The sequence below is a fragment of the Anolis carolinensis genome, chromosome 5 (assembly GCF_035594765.1).
Source record: "Anolis carolinensis isolate JA03-04 chromosome 5, rAnoCar3.1.pri, whole genome shotgun sequence".
NCBI classification, from domain to species: Eukaryota; Metazoa; Chordata; class Lepidosauria; order Squamata; family Dactyloidae; genus Anolis; species Anolis carolinensis.
This window is the reverse complement of record NC_085845.1, coordinates 89760987-89784772: the sequence shown is the minus strand read 5'-3', so window position 1 is coordinate 89784772 and position 23786 is coordinate 89760987. Positions and strand designations below refer to the sequence as shown.

General features: G+C 37.3%; 2 protein-coding genes across 3 annotated transcripts; one reads left to right on the top strand and one right to left on the bottom strand.

Moving 5' to 3' along the window:
* Position 1: 1 nt before the first annotated feature.
* Positions 2 to 6881, top strand: med21 (mediator complex subunit 21). The gene is made up of 4 exons (XM_003221478.4): positions 2 to 147; positions 1712 to 1826; positions 3919 to 4019; positions 6369 to 6881. The coding sequence occupies exons 1-4, from the start codon at positions 106 to 108 to the stop codon at positions 6540 to 6542; spliced, it is 432 nt and encodes a 143-aa protein (XP_003221526.1). The 5' UTR covers positions 2 to 105; the 3' UTR covers positions 6543 to 6881.
* Positions 4589 to 23444, bottom strand: LOC100562084 (phospholipase A and acyltransferase 3). Of its 2 annotated transcripts, none has more exons than XM_062981775.1 (6): positions 22863 to 23444; positions 22386 to 22494; positions 11981 to 12134; positions 10210 to 10448; positions 8180 to 8265; positions 4589 to 6449 (listed from the first exon to the last, which is right to left on the bottom strand). In XM_062981775.1, exons 2-5 carry the CDS (start codon positions 22428 to 22430, stop codon positions 8188 to 8190), a joined length of 516 nt encoding a protein of 171 aa, XP_062837845.1. In that variant the 5' UTR covers positions 22431 to 22494; positions 22863 to 23444; the 3' UTR covers positions 4589 to 6449; positions 8180 to 8187. The 2 variants fall into 2 exon arrangements, with proteins under 2 accessions (XP_062837845.1, XP_008109686.1); XM_008111479.2 differs by lacking the exon at positions 22863 to 23444 and adding an exon at positions 22584 to 22849.
* Positions 23445 to 23786: the final 342 nt, after the last annotated feature.

The window sequence follows — 23786 nt, the reverse complement described above, 5'->3', positions numbered from 1 at the left end:
AGCAACGTCACCTCCCGCCCTTTCCTCGGGATTGGCCGGGAGCTTTCCATTGGCTCTCGCGTGGCTTTGTGTTGGGCGGGATGGGAAACCCTCACTGCCTCCAAGATGGCGGACCGCCTCACTCAGTTGCAAGACGCGGTGAATTCGGTGAGTTGACGAGAAGGAGGTATGAGGCCTTTCCTCTTCTTCTCTTTCTGGAAAGTAGACATTGTCATTCTCTCGCCCTTCTCTCTGTTCTCATGTATAACTTTAGGCCCCTTCAGTCCACATTTTGTCGATCTAATTCTACCTCAACCTCTATGGCAGCACAGTATGACATTCTTGGATAGGCAGTGTTCAAGAATCAAGACGTTTCCACCAGAAAGCCTTTGGGTCTCACTGAAACACAAACTCTGGGATTCCACAGGATGTTGCCATGACAGCTAAAGTGGAGTGAGAGCGCTGTAACCAGGGCCCACAATGGGCTTAGCAAAATGCCTATCTCACAAAATTTGAATGTGTTTCTATTCCTGGTTTGAAAGTTATTTTCTGGTTAATTATGCAGTCCTCAGAAAGTAGTTGTTCTATGCCAGAAACTTTGTTTTTGTGGCTGCCACAAACTACACTGCCATATAAAACCCAGATTATATGCTTTGAACTGGATAGTATGGCAGTGTAGACTCAGGCCCCTTCTAAACTGCTATCTAATCCAGTTTATCAAAGCAGATAATCCACATTCTCTGCTTTGAATTGAATTATATGAGTCCACACCGCCGTATAATCGAGTTCAAAGCAATACTCTGGATTTTATATGGCAGCCACAAAAACAAAGTTTCATATAATCCAGTTCATGTTTTATTTCATTATTATTATTATTATTATTATTACTATTTTTCATGTATAAATAGATAAAAGGTGTGTAGTAGAAAGATATGCAGTACAAGTTGTAATGGAAAAGTTAAAAATTGATAAGAAATATGCTTAAATATGTGTTTGATTTTTTTACTGTTGGATTGTATACAATATGGAGTACTCCTTTGTCTAAGATATTGTAAAAAGAGGAAAGAATGTTAAATCTATAAATAAAAATTATTAAAACAAAAAGATCCAGTTAAAATCAATTAATGTGACTCTGTAGATATTATCATAAAAGTATGGGATAACAAACCATTTGAACACTGTGTCTAGTTAAAGTTCCCAAGAAATGTTTAAACTTAGGCCCCTTCCACACAGCTGAATAAAATCCCACATTATTTGCTTTGAACTGAAATATATGGCAGTGTGGACTCAGATAATCCAGTTCAAAGCAGATATTGTGGGATTTTCTGCCTTGATATTCTAGATTATCTGGCTGTGTGGAAGGGTCCTTAGTGGGAGACAATAAGAAACATGAGAGTCAAACTGCATTTGAAGGTTTGATTTTTTTCAGTGAGGTGTGAATTGTTGCATCCAATTTCAGAACTGTTTAACCAATATATATTAAGCAAGGAACCCCTCTAAAACAAATCTTGAATAGTATGTATTCCTATAACCTTCCAATTCTCTTTTTGATCCCTATAAGAGAAATCTGGATACTTAATAAAGGGGCATATAGGACAAGGATATGATGATAGCTTTTCAATCCAGCACTTGCATACCAGAAAAAAGCCTATAGCTTTACTTTTGTATGACTGTGCGTCTGCATTTGTTGTGATGTACTAATCAGTAAGTAATTATATTGGATTGATTACAGCTTGCAGATCAGTTTTGTAATGCTATTGGAGTACTACAGCAGTGTGCCCCACCGGCATCATTCAGCAATATACAAACTTCAATAAACAAGGATCAACCTACTAATCCTACAGAAGGCAAGTGAATCTTATTGAATGTGAGAGGGCCAAATGAAATGTGAATTGGGATTTATATTCTACTAGCTTGGGTACTTGACTATGCCTGGGTTATTTGAAAAGGGCCTTGTTTGTTTTTGGATTTTAGATAATATCAGTTTGATCATATGTTACACTATGTCTTAGAAAAAACTCAGTCTTTGCTTTTGTTTTTTATGAATGCTCCCATTATAAAATGCATAAGAATGTGAGTGAACTACCGTTCCCAAAAATCTTAGGTCAATCCTCCCAAAACTCTCCCAGTAGTCATAATTGGCTATGTTGGGTCAGTGTGCCAACTTAGTTCCAGGTCCATCGTTGGTGCTCTTAGATTACAGGTGAACTATACATCCCATTCTTTACAACTCCTATAAATCATGGGGAATTCTCCCCAAAACTCTCCAGGCTGTTCAGTTGGTGATCAATTCCTCTTGTTTCCTATGTGCCATATGAAAGGGCTAAGGGAGAGGCAGTGGGCGGAGTCATGCAAATAGAGAGATAAAGGAACACTGAGATATGCTTTCTGTAACCTGCAATGTCCTTGGAGGGAGTGACTTGGTGGCTCCTCAGAACTGGGAAATATATATATTTATTTATTTACTATATTTATACCCTGCACTTCTCGCCCCGAAGGGGACTCAGCGGCTTACAGATTATGACAAAATGTAATGCTGCATAGTACATACAGATACATAAATATAACATTTCAAATTATAAAACAGATTGAAACATATAGAAACAATAAAACAAATCATCCTGTCTCCCTGGTGCCTTGACAGGAAAAATCATCATCATCATCATCATTTAATTACTTATTAATCGCCCTCCATCCACGATGCTCTAGGCGATTTACAAGATAAAATTGTAAAGGATAAAAATACATACGTACAAATAATGATAAAATTAACATAGATCAAAAGCTCTAGTAAAGAGCCAGGTCTTGAAATGCTTCACCCTGGGCTGTGTGTATTTTAAATATAGTACTGCTGGTGAGAATAGGGGAGGGTAGAATTGAGCCAAAACTATAGCCTGTTTGTGGAGACCGGAGGCTGTCTGTGTGAGCGGACACCCGTGCAACATACACACATACAGATTTTCACTTCTATTATGTGTATAGATAGTTATATTTATCAGATTTCCTAGGACAACCTGGATCACGTCTGCCTTAACTGTCTTGAGTCTGTCTTAAATCCAAAGTTTTTCTTAATGTTATTCTTAAAAGCAAAGAGTCTGTTATAATTAAATATTAATTTTAAGTTGGAGGTTGTTGCTTTTCCTGTCATGACCTCCTTTCCTGGTGTTGTGGGGAACCATCCAAGTCGGTCATGCTTTGGCTGGTAGCACACCTGAAGCAAGGGAGGCCAGGACAAAGGGTCTCCATGGAAATGGGGCAGGCACAGTGAAGGGGAAGGCCAGGGTGAAGGATATGAGGAGGTGAGCGGGAAAGCAACTTTCAGATGGAACTTTGCTTTGTAACCATACTGCATGCTTTGAGAAATAAAAGCCTTCCAGTCTGCCTGTGAGGTAATTTTATCGCTAGAGGACAGGTTTCTAAGGCAAACCTATCATCGAAGTTTCTTGGCAAGATTTGTTCAGAGGGAAGTTTCCCTTTGCTTTCCTCTAAGACTGAAATATACGATAAAAATATTTTCCTATGGATTTCAAGAATATCATTATGTCTCCTCTAGGAATTGAAATTACTGTTAAATTAACCATCAAGTTATTGTGAAATTAAATCATTGTGAAATTAACTACAGTATTTAGGAATAATTATAGATAAAGCTAGTTAAGATTTTCAGAATTATATTTCTCAGCATTTGAATTTTCCCTTAATTTTAATGATTGATCAACATATATTACACATGCTTTCCCCCCAAACAGCAGCTTATAATTATTGTTGGATATTATTAATGAAATGTACAGGCCAAGTGGCTACAAAAATGGTCTCAAATTAGTTCTCAAATGAGTTGAGTTGGTTTCATACAGTTGTTGATACCATTGGAAATCTTTTGTAAGACCTCTATGGATATGGAATTATAAAGGTGGTATAAAGTATGTTTTATTACTTTTTCAGAATATGCCCAACTCTTTGCTGCACTAATTGCAAGAACTGCTAAGGATATTGATGTTTTAATAGATTCCTTGCCCAGTGAAGAATCAACAGCCACATTACAGGTAAAATTATAATGTGTATAATCATTTTGCTTTATGTACTGTCTTCTTCCTTCTTGAATAAACAATTTAGATGTTTCGGCATAACTGTGAACAATTTTTTCAAAGGGGTTTTCTGGAAGCTTACAAAAACCTTGCAATTAGCATGATGCCTTATTAATTTCATTGTTTCCCAAAGCGATATTGTGTGTCTAGGTAGATAGCTGAAACAGATGGGGGCATGAAAGATTCAATTATGAAAGCGTCTGGTACAGAGAAGTCCCAGCAGCTGCAAACTGAATAATGTCTTTTTATATTAACAATGTCTTTGAAAACATCTTGAAAGGGGCCATCTTGAATTTGTAATTGTAGTGTAGATTTACGCTATAGTATATATATATTTCCTGGGAGTAACTCCCATTGAGCAGAATTTTGCTCTATATAGCTACTTGTATTAAAAGCCACTATGATGAATATTTTTGGTTGTTAATAAGGCAGTGTCATACATGAAATAAATATTTGACTAGCTTTTCAGAATAGGCTGTTGAAGAATATAACTTTTTGAAGAAAAAATGTATTAAAGAAAAATAGCATTTATGCTGGCTGAATTTTTTATTTTTGTTTAACAATAAACAAGCATTTAATTATTTCAAATAATGTTTATTTCCTTAAAACACCTCTGCCCTGCCTTTTCATAAAATGTCAAGGAATACCTTAAAAGCATCAAAAGAACACGGCCATTATAATGTTAAAATGCAGAAACCAAAAGCAAAATTCCAATAGCAATCACCAGTGTTTGATCAAATAAAGCAGTCTAGCTTAAATTTAAGAATCAGTTTGCAATAGAACAATGTGAAGAACCTATGACAGGCATCTCAGAGAAACTTCCTGGAGCACCTGGTGGGGGTGTGGAAGGATGGGTGTGTTGTTTTGTGGTGTGTGCAAGGGAAGGCATGTAATTTTGTTGTGCAATAGCCCAATGATAAATAAAGCTATTCTAAAAATATAAACCCTGTGAGTGGCTATCAAAAGATGAGAAAGGCAAGAGTTCATGGTCAGATAATTTCATAAAGATCAAGTTCTTTTTTCTAATCCCAACCAAATGTGCTAATTACTTGTGGGACACACAAGAGCTTCCCTTGGTGATCTTGATGGATGGACATGTTTTTGAACCAATTGAAAGTTCATTCTTCAAAGGCATTTCACTTAGAGCACACAGAGCAGTAGTCCAGTAATCATGAACACATTCAGGCCCCTTCCACTCACCGTATAATATCGACATTGAACTGGATTATATGGCAGTGTGGACTCAGATAACACAGTTCAAAGCAGATATTGTGGATTGTCAACCTTGATATTCTGGGCTATATGGCTGTGTGGAAGGGCCCCTAGGTGCAGTTTTCCAGGAATTGGTATAGCTGGTATCACCCATTTGGAGAGGAAACGTTTAGCCTCTAGGCTTAAAGGTAAATTCAGGAACATCCCTTGATTGTGAACATGTATTTTCGAGGGGAAAATTAGCCAAGCTCAGGGCTGAAATCTTAGACCCAGCTGAACTCTTAAACCGAGCACACTACTATTATGTGCAAATGTACATTATTCTTTCTGTGGAGGGGGATGTCCTACCTTGTCTGCTACCATTGAATTTCTACAATATTTCTGAATGAGGATATAAAGAACAAACAATTCATAAGGTTGACATCACACTCCACATTGTCAGGTGAGCTCTCTGATGGTTTGCTCTATCTTAGAATGGCGCTCAGTATAAAATCCTGTAGGTCACCATAGAAAATAACAACCAAGGATTAAAATAGGTATCTACTTATTCTGAATGTGTTTCAAAACTTTGCAGGAAAGCCCACAACTACTATTAAAAAGTACTATCAAGACAGATAATCTACAAGAATATTGTGGTCAGAGCTATGAAATAGAAGAGAGAGCCATCAGAATGAATCCTCTATAAGTAAACAACCACAGTCTCCAAGGCTGTTCCCCCCCCCCCCCAAAAAAAAAACCCAATAAATTCCAAAGATTAAACAAAAGTTGATTTAGTTAACCTACAGCATCCAGGACTTGGAGCTGAGAGGCCTAGAATCTTGCCAAAGGATAGAAACTTATGACTAGCCTAATTGCGCCTATTCTGCTAAAACACCTAAACTACATCTCTTAAATCTATTCCAGTTGTCAATATTTGGAAGTACATCAAAACAATTCAGTCTGTTCCTCAAATATGCAATAACAACACACAGCATTACAAGGTGTTAAGACATTCATTTTTCCTAAGAAATTTCAGTATAGCTTTTTTTCCTCAAGTGTATATTCATTTTAGGTTCAGAAAAGTCCTGGTAACATTTTGTTTTGTTCAATAACTAGGCAGCAAGTCTGTATCGCTTGGAGGAAGAGAACCACGAGGCAGCGGCACGTCTTGAAGAAGTGGTTTATCGTGGAGATATGCTATTGGAAAAAATTCAAACTGCGTTAGCTGACATTGCTCAATCACAGCTGAAGACAAGAAGTGGCACTCATAGTCAACCAATTCAAGACTAACAGCAGCAAGTAGCCAAGCCCTGAAATAAAATGTGAATCTTTATGAAATGGAGGCATGGGATTGGGTGGACAAAGAAACCCAAACCGTGCATCACTGAAGACCCTGAATTGTACAGAAAGATTTCTGCTGCCATGTTTAGGGGAGAAACTATACCAAGAAGTGTTGTCCTTTCATATTGTACTCTGCTAGAGTAAGAAGCAATCACAAATGATTCTGGGATTTTATGTTGCAGTTATTTTTGTTAAGGCAAAGTTCTGAATTTCACTACTTTGTCAGTAGGTCAGAATTTCTCACCTGGCAGTCTTGTAGAGTCACAATAAAATACTTCAGGTAAGGAATTGTGTTTGTGGTTGATGTATGTGGTATCTTTATAGCAGAAGTATTTTGGAAGTATTTTTGGAAGTTCAGTCTTTTGAGGTAAAGACAGTCCGAGCAAATAAAACTGTGATTTGCTATATATCTTGTCTTAACCTTTAGTGGAGTAAGAACTATTTTCCCCCAAAATTCCATAAATGTGCATTTTGGAAAACAAAACCTGTGCTGATAGAACAAACAAACCCCAGAGATAAAAGAAAAAGAGGCAGAGCATTCGACAATTAAATTTTACAGTTTAAAAGGCTTAGATGATTAAAATGCTGAGATAGTTTCAAAATAAGAACCAAGTAGAGGATATAAAGAAGTTGTGTTTGTAAGCAGATCAACCCTAGTCAAAGCATTTGTAACCATTTTGGGGAACAGCTTTTTAACTGAATACAACAAATGTTTAGCATTGTATTTAGCCGTGTAATTTTATATGCGCTGTTTTCCAATGTATAAGTTTTTGGTGTCCTGTACAAATATGTAGGCATTTGGAAAACTGTTTTCCCAAACTGCATTAAAACAAATTATAGATTTTGATGTGTAACTCCACTCTACTTCATGATCAGGTTTAGAAAGGGCAAATTTTGAAAGCTCGAAATGAAATAATTTCTCACCAATCATTCTTTCCACCTGTGGATTTCCTCTTTGACAGTAGAAAAGTTCTAGAAACGAGGTAGGCAAGTGTTGCAAGTAGGGGTGTGTGCATGGTTCCCCACAGGTGAAAATTAACCCATGTACTACATTTTACTGGGGTGGTGGGAATCTGATTTTCTCCCAGTGAGCTAATAATTTACAGAGCCATTACCTGGAGCCTTCAGAATATTCTTCACCTTGAAGTTGGACCCTGTCCAACCTTTTTAAAGTGGATAGAGCAGTGGTTCTCAAACTATACTCCAAATATTTTGGACTTCATCTCCCACAATTCTTAACAGCTGGTAAGATGGCTGGAATTTCTGGGAGCTGAAGTTCAAAACACCTAGAGGAGCACAATTTAGAAACATGGATAAAACAATTGTTTATGTCTGAAGTAAGAACTTTTTCATGCTTGTAGTCATTAATTGTAGCATAACTATGCTCTCCAACCAAGCAAATCAATAGACGTTGTCTTAATAAAATCATGCCAAGTAGTATCAAATACCTTCCCTTCTATCTTGTCTCATTGTAAGGTGACAGGCAAGATGCACCTTGAATGAGGTATATTAGGCATGTTTTATTAATGGATTCATTGCTTGAAAGTCGGATGCTTCTGTCTTTGGAAGTTTTAAGATACACTCACCAGTTTGCCTACTCGTTGATTTCAGCTAGCCATCTTTTGATCTGTTTCACGAAATCTGGATCCACGTGAAGGTAGAATCTCTCTGCCTTAAAAATAATTAGCACATAGTATATAAAGCAATGCTTCATAACATATCTTGTTCAGAGCTTGCATGTCATGCATTTTAACATTTTTCTTTTTGAATAGTACCTGCTGTTATTGCTTTTCATTGTTTTAATGGAATTGGAGTAAACATTACATTTGAGTACTGAATAACATTTATTTGTTCAAAACAATATTTTGAGGGGGTATAACAAAGTGAGAATTTTGTTTCCTGGCAATCTAATGGATTGTAGCTCCAACAGCCCAACCCAGTTTTGCCAGTGATGTGGAATGTTGAGCATTACAGTCCAGTAACATCTGGAGATTATATAGTTTATTTATTTATTTAAGATATTTCTATCCTGCCTTTCTCTACCCCAAAGGGGACTCAAGGTGGCGTTACATAAAAGGCAGCTAGTTCCCATTTCAATTTGAAAATAACACATTACCACTGTGTTACAGGTAACATAATACCATATATTATTAATAGGTACAAATGAGTCAAAACAATTTTTTTCTTCCATTGTCTTTTAAAATAAATTTCAAAGCTCAATTCTTGTTACAGCAGGCAAAAGTGTATGGAAATAACTGTGAATTTTATGTAATGTTGCAAGTGGGTGAGTAGCCCTATACTATAGAGTAGGACTTCTTAAACGTTTTCCATTTGTAACCCCCTTTTACCTGATAATTTTTATACAATCTCGGGTATATAGGTATATACATAAAGAGGTACATAAACCAGACATTTATGGATAATACAGCCTGTTCCTGGGGTCATTTGAGCACTGATTCAGAAAATTGCATTAGATAGACCACATCAGCTCTAGTGTCTTAGATATGGTTATCATGGTTTTCTATAAGTGAGCAGATGGCAGCTAGTAGATGCCAGATGTCCCGTATCTCAAAAACCTAGGGGGAAAGTGGTGCAGTTTTTTGAAAGGGCAGGTCAAATATACCCAGTAACAGGGCTAACCTTGGAGGCATCAAAATATCTGTTGGCAGTGAATAAACTATTGGTATAGTATTACCTGGTATATAGTATTACTGGGGGCCCTGGTAGCACACTGCATTAAAGCGCTGAGCTGCTGAGCTTGCGGACCAAAAGGTCCCAGGTTCAAATCCCGGGAGCGGAATGAGCGCCCGCTGTTAGCCCCAGCTCCTGCCAACCTAGCAGTTTGAAAACATGCAAATGTGAGTAGATCAATAGGTACCGCTCTGGCAGCAAGGTAACGGCACTCCATGCAGTCATGCCGGCCACATGACCTTGGAGGTGTCTACGGACAACGCCGACTCTTCAGCTTAGAAATGGAGATGAGCACCAACCCCCAGCGTCGGTCACGACTGGACTTAACGTCAAGGGAAAACTTTTACCTATAGTATTACCTGTAGGTGGGGTTGTTTATCTAGATTCTTTTTGGGGGTGGGGGTGGTAAAGTTACTGGTGTGAATTCCTTTCAGTTTCAGACACATCTTACTGTTACCAAAAATTTCATGACACCCACATTGAAACCTACACAGTTTAAGAAGCTCTGCTATAGAGCATCTCCTAAGTGTGATAAGAAACTTCTTTCCGTAAGTTTTATCTAAAGATATTTCAAGAATCCAATACTGAAAAAAGGTGCATGTATGCATCAGAAATCATAGTTAAACAAGAAGGCAAATTTACTTTTACTAAATACTTGACATATATTGTAAAGGTGAAGAAAGTCATATAACATGTGTAAACTATGCAGCAGAAAGGTCTTTCTTTTGTCTAATCTGCTGTTACGGTACCCAGACAGATACCTACATACACCCACAAAAAAGTGATGTGTACTGTAGTAGCCTCCCATTTGTGACATCTCTAATCCTGGAAGTAAGATAGACTAACCCTTGGAAATTTTTCATCGTGGTTTATCATTAAGTCTGAATGAGGCCCAAGCAGAAAATAAGATGTGTGTTAGATGTACCTGGCCTGATCTGGCTACGTTGTATCGCATCAGTGTGGCAAAGTGCTCACAATTGGCTGTTCCAGGATTATACTTCATGACCTTGCCCACCATGTATTCAGCTCTTTTTACCACACGTTCTGGAGGCAGTGGAGAATATTCTTTATCAAATTTGTTGCATACAGCAGAGGAAATTGCCAGTGGTACATCCTTTATTTGTTCTTTTCGGACTTCGAACTCAAATGGAAAAAAACTAACAACTGAAAATACAGAATGTGAGATATTTGGGTTATGAAAGGATGATGCTCTGAAATATGCATTTAGTTGTCAACTGATGCACACACCTGCATGCAGAAAGACATATTTAGTCACAACCTATTATTTTGATGAGCAATGTTTAAGGATGGGGGTATACTACCTTGACTACTTTACCCCAAATCTAGCACTGTAGCCTCCTACAAAAATAACGATTTTGGGGGAAAATAAGGTCTTGGGGTTTTTTTTGTTTTTTTTTTAATGAGACGTATCTTTTAAGAGTGAAATGCAGTTAGGGAACAAAATGTGCTCCCTATGCTTAATGTTTAAATTATATATTTGAACTGATGTAACCAAATATCATCTGCAGCATTCAGTACATGGTCACAATATAGCAATATATTATAAAAATGGAGATGATGATTTCTCATAGCCAAATTAGTTTTAGGATGATAAAAACAAGGACAAATAGGCTGAGGGATAGCTTTTATCCTAGAGCTGTGGTTTCACACTGATGGCATTAAGGGTTGTGCAATAGGGATTAGAATGTAGAAGGATGGGTGTAATTCTAGATATATAATATAATTGGGGATGGTATATAATTTTGTGGTACAATGTACAATGACAAAGTTATTCTGTTCTATTTAAACCAATAACAGACTGGCAATAGGAACTAGGGATTTTATTCTATTATATTTTTTCTCTTAAGATCTCTTACTATTATGCTTATTGTGGAGATGCTGCCACCAAATTGTGGTGATGTGGGAAGGGAAGGATCTTTTGATTAATTATTTTATTATATATATATAACTATATCCGCTGCCACCAATGGTGGAGATCTCTGGCAGAGGGGAATTTCTTTTTCTTGTTCTTATTCACTTTAGATGGTAGTGTTACTTAGTTTAGAATATGAGTGACAGAGGCTTGGATGTTGAAAGAAAATTAATAAGTTTATTTCAGGCACAAAGCTTAGTGGTTACAATTTGGTTCTCAGAGTTAAACTTTCTTAATCTGTTGCAAATATAACTTATGATGAATCCTATCTCAAAATACTTTCTCCTTTCCTTGAGTAGTCTAAACCTTTTTCTTCTTCTTACAACCAAAACTATTAACTGATCACTTTGGATCTAACTGGGATTGCTTTCCCTTACCACTCAGACTCTCTGAATAAACCCAAACAAGTCACTTAACTTGCTTGATTTGACACAACTAGAGGTCTGAGCTTTCCTGGTTTCCCTAACTTGGAACCAGTGTCTTTCCTGTGACTAAAAATCACAGACTAAACTGTTTTTAAAACATTCCCTCCTTTTTCCTCCAAACGGTTGGCTCTGCCCTCGTTGCTATGGCAACCTGCCTCAGAATGCTGAGCTGGTTACCATCCCCCACGCACTGGTAACTAATACTTACCCTTTTAAACATAGTTAAACATGACTTAAAACAAAATTAAACATGACATCTATAAATCAAAATAAAAACACACTTCTTTACACTTATGTTTTATGCTTACTGTCCCTGTCTCCTCCTCCTCTCATATTACCTGGCAATCCAAATTGAACCACATTTCCGTCTCCCACATATATGCCCCAATGTTGGAATAAAGGCATCTGAAATTGAATCATATCACCAAGCTTTGGAATAGCTTTATTCCGAAAAACATTTTCTACATCATTCTTTAGGTCTTCTAGTTCATCCTATATCCAAATGGAAAGAAAAAAGTAATGATTAATATAGAGAGAAGATGGCAAAAAGTATATTTACCTTACTTTACTATCATACTTTTCAGCCGTAAGGCCTTTTTTGAAGCAAAAGTTTCTCATGGAGCCCCAAGGAATGTTTATATAATATATAATGTATATATATGTCAGGCATAGGTGTGTCTGCACCTCCAAACTTTTAATTTCTCTGCATTTCTCAGGAGGAAAAGGAAGAAGGAGGAGGCAAGAAGCAGCATGGTGCCGCAGGGCCCCTCACTATCACTTGTGGAGCCCCAAGTGCTCTATGGAGCACAGTTTGAAAACTCCTGCTTTAGAGGATGTTCTGATGATAACTAAATATGGTTTTGTGGTTTTCATCAGTAAAGGGTTAAGTAGCTCCCAAATAATGCTAACTCCTTAACATCTGAAATTAAATTGTGTTTTTCTAGTAGAGGTCATCACACACTAATCTTGAAAGATCTTGCCTCTTCCCCCATTTCATAAGATCACCTCCGATCACACTAAGTAATTTTTCCTTAAAAGTTGAGTTTAAATGTTAAAATATGGGCTTTCATTATGACAGTCCTTTTTTTAATTATAGTGTATAAAAAATAAAACAGTAAAAAAAGAAAAAAGAAGAAGAAACAACAGAATAAGCAAGTTTGCAAAATAGTATACTGTCAGCATTCATTAAACATGTGAAAAATCAAATTTGGCTGTACAGTTATTATACCTTAACATTTCTTATCCCTCTAACCCCACACCCGTGACCCCAATCTCCCTAACCTTCGACACCCCTCCATATGGATCACATAACTAACTAGCAACTACCCATATATCTTCTTTCACTATAAATACCCTTTTATGGCAATATTCAAATCTACCTTTGTCTTCTTTTCAAGATTCCCAAGTGCTAGCCTCCATTTATTTATGGATTCTTCATTATTTCCTCCTCTACTACTATTTGTCAGCTTGGTGATTTAGATATAATCTATTAATTTATTTCTCAAATCTTTAATAGGTAAAGGTAAAGGTTTCCCCTGACGTTAAGAAGGCAGACAGCTTAGGACAAAGAGCGAAGAATTGTTGATGCTATGATTACTTTTTATTTGTGCTGCACAAACGCTCAGTCATTGCACGAAGCAAGTGTGTCCTGGCTGATGGGTTGCTGCTGGGGTTTTGAGACTTCAGTCCAAAACATCTTTCATAACCACTAAGTTTGGGAGATTTAAAACATTCCTTCCTTGTGGAGATTTCATATCAATAGCACATCTTTATAAAGTAACAAGATTGGGAGATTATTCTTCACTCCAAATCACTATTGCATTAATTTCATACATCTTACTAAACCACTAAGTTTGGGACTAAAGATATTTCTTCCTTGTTGAGGCTCTATATCAATATTACATTATTAGAAATCATTATTGCATTCCCTTTCAACATCTTGCTAAACCACAAAGTTTGGGATGAAAGATATTCCTTCCTTGTTGAGATTCCATATCAATATAACATCTTTATAACTATTGCATTCATTTCATACATCTTGCTAAACCATAATGTTTGGGACTAAAGATATTCTTTCTTTGTTGAGATTCCATTATCCATATCAATATTACCTCTTTATAAATCACTATTGTATTCATTTCATACATCTTGCTAGACCACTAAGTTTGGGACTAAAGATATTTCCTTGTGGATATTCCATATCCATCTAACATCTTTATAAATCACTATTGTATTCATTTCATACAGCTTGCTAGACCACCAAGTTTATAATAATAATAATAATAATAATAATAATAATAATAATAATAATAATAATAATAATAATAACTTTATTTATACCCCACCACCATCTCCCCAATGGGGACTCGGGGCGGCTTACATGGGGCCATGCCCAAAACAATACAATATAAACAGCATATAAAAGAACAGAACAATGCAACCGATTGGGAACAATGCAAGAAAGACTTGAACAACAAGCTATGGAATTTCAACTAAGATATAGGATACGTAAAAGAGGAACCCAACGAAGACATAAGGAAAATAATAATACAACTAACAGCCAAATTGATGGACTGGCCGGAAGAAGATGTGGAAGATAAAATAGATAGAGTCTATAGAATTTCGACAAATTACGCAAGATGTAACAAAGCAGAAAGAGACGTCATCGTCAACTTCACAAAAAAAATTATAAGAGATGACATCTTAAAATTGAATAATGTTACGCCAACAAATTATAAAGGGAAGAAAGTGGCCATACTAAAAGAAATTCCATCAACGACGTTAAGGAAAAGGAGGAAGTATATGTTTTTAACAGAAGAACTAAAAAAAATTAAAAATTAGATTCCGTTGGGAAAAAGGAGAGGGAATAATGACTACGTACAAAGGTGAAAGGTTTTGGCTAACCTCTGAAGAAAAGGTGAGGGAATTTTATAAGAGATTGAAAAAAGATACAAGAGGGGACAAAACACCAGAACAAGGGAACCCAACCAAAAAAGCGAGAGAGGAGTCACCCGAAAATATGGAACTACTCTATGGACTAGCAGCAACAAATCTAGATCTGGTGGAAGAGGAAGAAGAGGTGGAGGAAGATGAAGATCAGAAGACAAAAGGAGGCGAGAAAGGAGAAAGAGAAGATGGAAAAAATTAAAATGAACTGGGATTTGAAATGCTATTCAAATAATGTAAATGGGTTGAACACTCCCCAAAAAGGAAGAAAATATTTAATTATGTAAAGAAAGGTAATTATGATGTCATCGCATTTCAAGAAACGCACATATCACAGAAATTCACAGCACTATTGGCACACAAACAAATTGGAAAGGAATTTTATTCAGCGGCCCCAGAAAAAAAGAAAGGAGTAGTCATCTATATAAAAGAAAAATACCCAGCACAATTGGCATTTAAAGACACAGAAGGAAGAATAGTGGGGATCAAAATTGATAAAGGAGGGAACAAATTATTAATATGTAACATATATGCCCCCAATGGACCGAAAAATAAATTCATCAAGGAATTAAAGGATTTAATTGAAAGCCAAGAATATGATGATTTAATGCTGATGGGGGACTTCAACGGAGTTTTGGAAAGCAAACTGGATAAATCAGACCAAGGGAAAAAGACAAAAGATCCGAAGGCAGGACAACTACCAATAAATTTCATACTTTTAAAAAAAGAACTGGATTTGGAAGATGCCTGGAGAACTTTACATCCAACCGAGAAAGACTATACGTTCTATTCAAACAGATTTAAAAACTGGTCAAGAATTGATATGATTTGGATGACTAAAACACTAATCTCAAAAATAAAGAAAATAAAAATTCTTCCAAGGATGGACACAGACCATTGTCCATTGGAAATCCAAATAAACCAAACAGCAAAAAAGAGGAAATGGAGACTGAACGAAAATTTAATGAGATCTGAAGAAGATGTAAACAACGGGAAAAAATGCTTAAAAGAATATTTTGAATTCAATGATACAGCCGACGTGGAAAAGACTACCATCTGGGATGCCAGTAAGGCCGTGATGAGGGGCAACTTCATTCAACTAAATGCCATAAAAAATAATGCAAAACGGATTAAACAAAAAGAAATCCAAAAGGAAATTGAAAGAACAGAAACAGAACTGAAAAGACAACCAAATAACACATCAATCAAAACAGAACTAGACATTTTACAAAGACAAAGACAAAATTTAGAGATGGAACAGAGAGCTAAAGAATTGAAATTTATGAAACAATATCATTTTAATAACGCCAATAAACCTGGGAAATGGATGACAAGATTGCTAAGGAAAAGGAAACAAGAAAGCTGGATAATCCAAATCAATGAGGAAGGAAGATCTTATACCACAGACCATGAAATTCTGAAACAATTCAACAAGTTCTATGGAAAATTGTACACAAAGGATCATATTAAAAATGAGGATATAATGAAATACTTAGGAAGACAAAATATCCCGAAATTAACAGAGACACAGAGAGAAATGTTAAACAAGGACATCACAGAAAGAGAAATAGACACTGCTATAAAAAAATTGAACAACAATAAGTCCCCAGGCCCTGATGGTCTAACAGCAATTTACTACAAAAAATTTAAAGAAGAATTAATACCTCACTTAAAAACTATAATGAACCAAGCCCTACATCTGGGTAAAATACCAAATTCATGGAAAGAGGCAAATATAATCATGATCCCAAAAGAAAACACTGATGCTACAAACGTCAAAAATTACAGACCAATATCATTATTAAATATCGACTATAAAATTTTTACGGCAAGAATTGCGGAGAGATTAAAAGAATACTTAACAACTTGGATCGGGGAGGACCAAACTGGGTTCCTACCAAATAGGAACATTAAAGACAACGTCAGGAGCTTAATTGACATCATAGAGTACTATGAGTGGAATAATCAAAAAGAATTGGCAATATTAGCTATAGACTTTGAGAAAGCATTTGACAGCATTAACTGGGAATTTTTTAAACTATTATTAAAAGAAATGGATGCGGGGTATAATTTTATAAACGCCATACAAGCGATCTACACTGATCAAGAAGCAAGTATTTGGATTAATGGCCAAACGACAAGCAAAATAAAAATAAGGAAAGGTACGAGACAGGGGTGTCCCCTATCCCCCTCATATTTATATTATCACTAGAAATGCTACTGAACGACATCAGGAAGGATACAAATCTCAAAGGACTGAGGATAAGCAAAGAAACATATAAACTACGAGCTTTTGCTGACGATTTGATATGTATTGTTGAGGATCCACTGAATAATATCAAAGAATGGTTACACAAAATAGAGGAATTCGGGAGGATATCGGGCCTCAAAATAAATGAAAACAAATCAACAATTTTACCCAAGAACATCTCCAAACAACGACAAGAGAATCTAGCTAAGATAATGGACTTTAGAGTTGTAAACAAGATAAAGTACTTAGGAGTATATTAGACATCTAAAAACTCGCAATTACTGCAAAATAATTACACAAACAAATGGAATGAAATCAAAAGAAAGCTTAAGAACTGGACTCACCTCAAATTATCTATTTTGGGCAGAATTGCAGCAATAAAGACATATGTCATATCAAAATTAATGTATTTATTTCAAAACCTACCCATAATTAGAAATCTGAAGCTAATTAAAGAATGGAACAAAGATATATTAAAATTTATCTGGAACAACAAAAAAGGGAGAATAAAATACACAAATCTGACTGACGAGAAAGAAAAAGGAGGATTGGGTCTACCAAATTTAAGTTTATATTTTGAAGCTAATGCATTGAATTGGATTAGAGAATGGATAAATTTAAAAAACAAGAAATTGCTGACTCTAGAAGGTCACGACCTGCGGGCAGGTTGGCACGCGTACCTGTGATACGAGAAGAAAAAAACGGAAAGAAATTTTGGAAACCATTTTATCCGCTCCACACTACTGAAAATCTGGGAGAAATATAAAAAAAGATTATATAATAAAACCCCACTCTGGCTGTCACCGCCAGAGGCAGGCCACAGGAGGGAAATAGGATGGAGTAAATGGCCAACATACAGAGAAGTCTTGAAGAAGGAAGGTAAAGAACTAAAAATAAAATCCCTAGAAGAATTGAAAAAACAAAATATAAACATATCATGGTTTCAGTACTATCAAATTAAAGAACATTTCACAAAAGACGCCAAACTTGGATTTGAAGAGAAACAAACTGTATGGGATAAAGTATTACTGAATAGGAAGAAGGCGACAAGTAAGATCTACAAATTTCTACTAGAATGGAGCACGGAAACAGATTACATCAAGACATGTATGATAAAATGGGCTAAAAATATAGGCAGAACAATTATGCTGAGTGAATGGGAACAAATTTGGAAAAAGAAATTAAAATAGACCTACGCAAACGATCTCCGAGAAAATTGGCTGAAAATGATGTATCGCTGGCACCTGACACCAGAACGAATAGCAAAATACTCAAAAGATAAAAACAACAAGTGCTGGAAATGCGGGAAAATTGAAGGAACATATTTTCATATGTGGTGGACGTGCGAGAAGACAAGAACCTATTGGAAAACAATACACAGTGCCTGCCAAAAGATCCTAAAAGTAAATATACCACTAGCGCCAGAATCCTTCCTATTGGGAATGGTAAATTTAGATTGGTCAAAAAATGATGACAAAATTTTTGTATACCTAACGACAGCTGCCAGATTAGTATACGCAAAATTATGGAAACAAAAAACTATCCCAGACAAAAACGAATGGATAACAAAAATAGCCGAAGTTATGAACATGGACCATTTAACTTACTTATTATCAAAGGCTGAAAATAAATCAAGAACGGCTACCAACTGAAAACCAGTAAAAGACTGGTTGAAAAAAGAAAAGATACCAATACTAATATAAGGGAAACCGCAGGATTACTATACAAAGAAAACAAGATAAGACTTAAAACCAAAAGAATGGAAGACAACAAAAAGAAGAAGAGTGGAAGTCAAGAAACCTTCCCTAACCCCCCCCCCCACCCCTTTTCCCCCCACCGCACCCTCCTCCCCTCCTTTTCCCCCCCCTCCTTTTCCCTTCCCACTCTCCCCCCTTGTCTCACCCCAGCTTTTTTTTAATTTTCCCTTCTTTTTATCTTATGTTAAATAAATCTTTCAATAAAAATATATGAAGATAAAAGAACAGCACATCACAATACAATAAGCAATACAATAAACAAGTTTGGGACTAAAGATATTCCTTCCATGTTGAGATTCCATATTAATATAACATTTTTATAAATTGCTATTACATTCATTTCATACATCTTGCTAAACCACAAAGTTTGAGAGTTAAAAGTATTCCTTCCTAAAGCCAACACACCATTAAAAACTTGATAAGCCAAAAGCTTTGTGATTCCTTGGAGTCAGTCTAATACTGCAGATTGTTTGCCGCTATACGGGGCCTCAAGATACACAATTTGAAGTGTTCTGGGGAAGTGGGTCAGGTCATACATTCTCTGCTTCTGTGTCTGCCCGTGGTTCCCAAGGGGGCAAGAAAGAGACAGGGGCACCCTGCAAGCAGCAGCAACGTACAACTGTGGGTGAGAGATGTGGTGGTGCTAGTATTACTAGAACTGTGATTTGACCCTCTCAGTCCCAGTTGCCAGTTCTCGTTTTAGCAATGGAGGCCGCTGGGCTGGATTTGCCTACTGACCTAACAGGAGGGTTATGACAATGCCTTAGAGTCTGAGTACCAGTGTGTGTTCAACACACCAATGTGTTTAAGCAGCAATGCTTATGAGCTTCCCTAGTGGCCACATGGCATACCCCATTGTCACACTGACAGGGCAGCTCCTTCCAGATTTCAGCAAACTACCTCATCTTTTCTCCCTTTCTTTATCTATCTGTTTAGCCAATTCCTCTCTAATCCTTTCCCTCTGGGAGACTGTCTGGCCACAAATCGCATAAAATTTAACAATATAGTACTGATGCCCTGGATGTCTGAAGGAGTAAATCATTCTCTTACAGAAGATGACTGTATTGTTGGTGAGTGGTCTCTCCTAGGGGCCAATGGCACTGTGGCGCCACCCTGCACCAGATCCCTTGCCGTTCATGGGGTTCCCTACCCAGTGCCGGCCCAACATAGCTGCCAATGTACGCGCCCGCTTGTGCCTCATTGTCCCCAGGGGTGCCATTGAGGCACCCCATGGCGGTGGCTGCGGCGGCAGCAGCTCCCTCCTCGCCAAATGCGGAAGGCCTCAACTGAGGCCTAGCTCTTCTCGCAAAGTCTCGCGAGTCCTTGCGAGAAGAGCTAGGCCTCAGTCTGAGGCCTTCCGCGTTTGGCGAGGAGGGAGCTGATTGTCCCCGCCACCGCTGCCACCGCCACCGCTGCCACCGCCACCGAAGGTATGTGTGGGGCCTTGGGGGGGGGGGGCGCGGCCACTAGGTTCGCCTACAAGGCGAAATTACCTAAGGCCGCTTCTGTCCCTACCAAAGTCTTTCCTTCCTTGGGAGACAGATTGGTCTCCTCCTTCCCTATCCCTCCCCATTCCTTCTGTAGGGGACTGTTTTACTCTTTGCGGGGCAGGGGGAGGGGACACTGGCATTTACCAGCCGACCAACCACCCTGCCCCAGACCCATTTTCAGCTGGCTCAAAAGCATGGATTGATTTTGGTCTGTCTGATCATATTGCTGTTTGTTGTAATCTTCAATCATAAGGGATCGAATAGTACCATCATGTTTCTGGAATGAATCTGTTGGCTTGATCCAATTAATAAATTTAGAGGTATGTTAATAATTTATTTCTTAATTTAAAGACTATGTGGCATGGCCATCTGTCAGCAGAGTTTTTGATGGTGCTCCTCTGCCTAAACTTATTTATTTATTTATTTATTTACAGTATTTATATTCCACCCTTCTCACCCTGAAGGGGACTCAGGGCGGATCACATTATACACACATAGGGCAAACATTCAATGCCCATAAACAAATCAAACAGAGACCGAGACAGACGCAGAGGCAATTTAACTTCTCCTGATGTTCGATTCTGGCCACAGGGGGGAGTAGCTGCTTCATCATCCACTCTGACGGCACTTTCTCATTCCAGGTTGTAAATTAGTTAAACTTGCCTCCCCACTTTTTTATAAGTGGTACCTTATTTCCTACTTGATAGATGCAACAACCTTTTGGGTTGCTAGGTCAGCAATGAGCAGGGGCTATTTTTTTTTAATCAACAGCCTGCGCCACAGCCCAGCCCGGCCTTCAGGGTTTTATGAAAATGAGGATTTGAATGATATTGGTTTCTTCTATTGGTTAATATGATAGACATTCAATGTAGTGCCTTTTTTTAAAAAAAAGTCAAAACTTTTTAAAACTACCATTAATTGGTAGATGTATGAATATTTCTGAAAGTTGGGGGGAATGATCCCCTATTACCTTGTGTCATTCTCTAGAGAATTCAAAGAGGTAGCTCTTGTATTTTTTAAATGTATTCCATTAAAAAAATCAAAATTCCCTAAAAATCAGTGAATTGTCAAAACATTCTGAAATTTGGTAGGCTAGAAGTGGGGAATGTGTTGTACCACAGTAGCAGGTTTCATCATGATAGTGCAAAAATGAGAGAGAAGCCCCTCAAGTTTCCTGACTGACAGCAATGTTTTCTCTATTGTGCAATCGCGACCGCCATTAACAAAGTAATTATGAAGATTAGTAAGTTTCATTAAATTTCTGAAATTTTCCCCACCAAAAATTCGGAAAGACCTTAGAAACGAAGCACCAGCGCCCCCTAGTTTTGTAAGTACTTTAGAACCATTTTACTAGGTACAGTAGAGTCTCACTTATCCAACATAAACGGGCCGGCAGAATGTTGGATAAGTGAATATGTTGGATAATAAGGAGAGATTAAGAAAAAGCCTATTAAACATCAAAATAGGTTATGATTTTACAAATTAAGCAGCAAAACATCATGTCATACAACAAATCTGACAGAAAAAGTAGTTCATTACACATTAATGCTATGTAGTAATTACTGTATGTACGAATTTAGCACCAAAATATCATGATATATTGAAAACATTGACTACAAAAATGCGTTGGATAATCCAGAACATTGGATACGTGAGTGTTGGATAAGTGAGACTCTACTGTACTAGGTACTGTGAAAATTCTAATCAAATTCAGGAGCAGGCAGAAAATGATGCAACTATTTCCACTTGAAATTCTGCTATTACAGCCCTGAGAATCCTGGCTCCCTCAGTCTCTTCAGTCTGCATTAAGAAAGCTCACATATTGTGTTCTTTGGACTCAGATGTGCTTAAGGGATTCAGTTAATCCTTGAAAAGTTTGGACTTGATGTACTCTGCACATCCTATAACAGATACCTTACAAAGTCCTTTCAATTTCAAAACTATTTTACCATATGCCATGTGAGGCTGTTTGACAAACACAAGCTGAAAATCAAGGCCAGAACATTTGGTTCTTGTGATGCTTTAGCCACCAGCTGTCATTGAACTCGCTAACATGGCTTGGCATGATTAGGGATTTTATGGGTTGTAATCTAAAACATCTGGAGGGTGAAGTCTCCTTATCATATGCAATACCTCCTTGAGATCTGGTTGGGTAGTTCCCAAGGAGGACTATCTATAACTAACACTGTCTCCTATTCTGATACAGTTTATCTATGAGAGTCCATTCCCTTCAAAGTTACCTATTCTCCAGGTTGCCCTGCTATCTAATAGGAAATTGAATAGCTGTCACCAATCTTACCACAAATTTCTGAAAGTAGTCCGTTTCTGGGTTTTTCTTCTGCATCCTTCCAGATTCCTATGGATTTGCTGCTTGGTAGATTTGTTATTTTGCTTTAAGTTCTATAAAACTAAAAGAGAAAATAAGAAAGCATTGAAAAATATAACTCAAGACAAGGATGTGAAATGTACTGGTTTTAACACCTCAAATCCTTCCTACCTGTTATATGTAACGAGTAAATTTTGGTAAATGCTCCAAAAATTACATTCCTCATTTGTTGTTGTTGTGTTCCTCGGGTAAAACTACTCCTGCTATCAAGAGGGTAATGTTATACCTACCAGCCATATAGGTCTTTAATTTGAGGGGTCTTTCAGAAAAGGAAGTGGTACATCTAATTTATTAATAACATGCCTGAAAACAGTGATTCAAAGTTTGATGTTTAGAAGTTAAGCATTCAAGCCCCCGCTGGCGTAGTGACTTGAAGGTTGGGTTGCTGACCTGAAGGCTGCCAGGTTCGAATCCCGCCCAGGGAGAGCGCGGATGAGCTCCCTCTATCAGCTCCAGCTCCATGCAAGGACATGAGAGAAGCCTCCAACAAGGATGGTAAAAACATCAAAACATCTGGGTGTCCCCTGGGCAACGTCCTTGCAGACGGCCAATTCTCTCACACCAGAAGAGACTTGCAGTTTCTCAAGTCGCTCCTGACACGAAAAAAAAAACTCTATCAATCTTGATTACAGTTCCATCACTTTTTGAAAGTATGAATAAAATCTGAATTTTATTAAATGATTATAAACAAACACACAGGGAAGAAGTCAAAAGGCAAGAACAGCAGATGAATTGCAGGGAGAATCTTGAAGACAGTGGTATCAAACATATCTACATGTCATTTTATACTAGTTGTCAGCAGTAAAAGTATAGAAAAAGACAAGAGGCAGCTGTCTTTTTGTAAAATATAACTCCAAATTTGATCTACGATTGTTTAGTTAACATAGCAAAACTGGCAACTAATGCAGCATCTACAAGAAGAGAAGAGGCTATAAAAGCTGAAGACAAAGATTCCAAATAAGAATGTTTTCATTTCTGAAAAGAAGTCCATTGCTCCTCACTGACGTCCTACCGTTTGTGCCTTTTCATGGAATGCCACACAATCAACTCCACAACGCAGTTTGCATAGTTCCACAGGCAACACATGTTTATATATGTGTGCTTACAGGGTGGAGTTGGGGCTATGGATTTTTTGTTTTCTTGGAAATGACTGGATTCTCAAAACTGAAGTTGGTTGATGCTTTCATTTTCATTCCGGAAAGCAAAACAAGACTGCAACAGGAAGCCAAATATTATTTTGGTAGAGTGTGCAGTTACAGTAGCTATTATGATTATGAAGCATTGGAGTGACCCTTAAGATTATCAATTTATGCA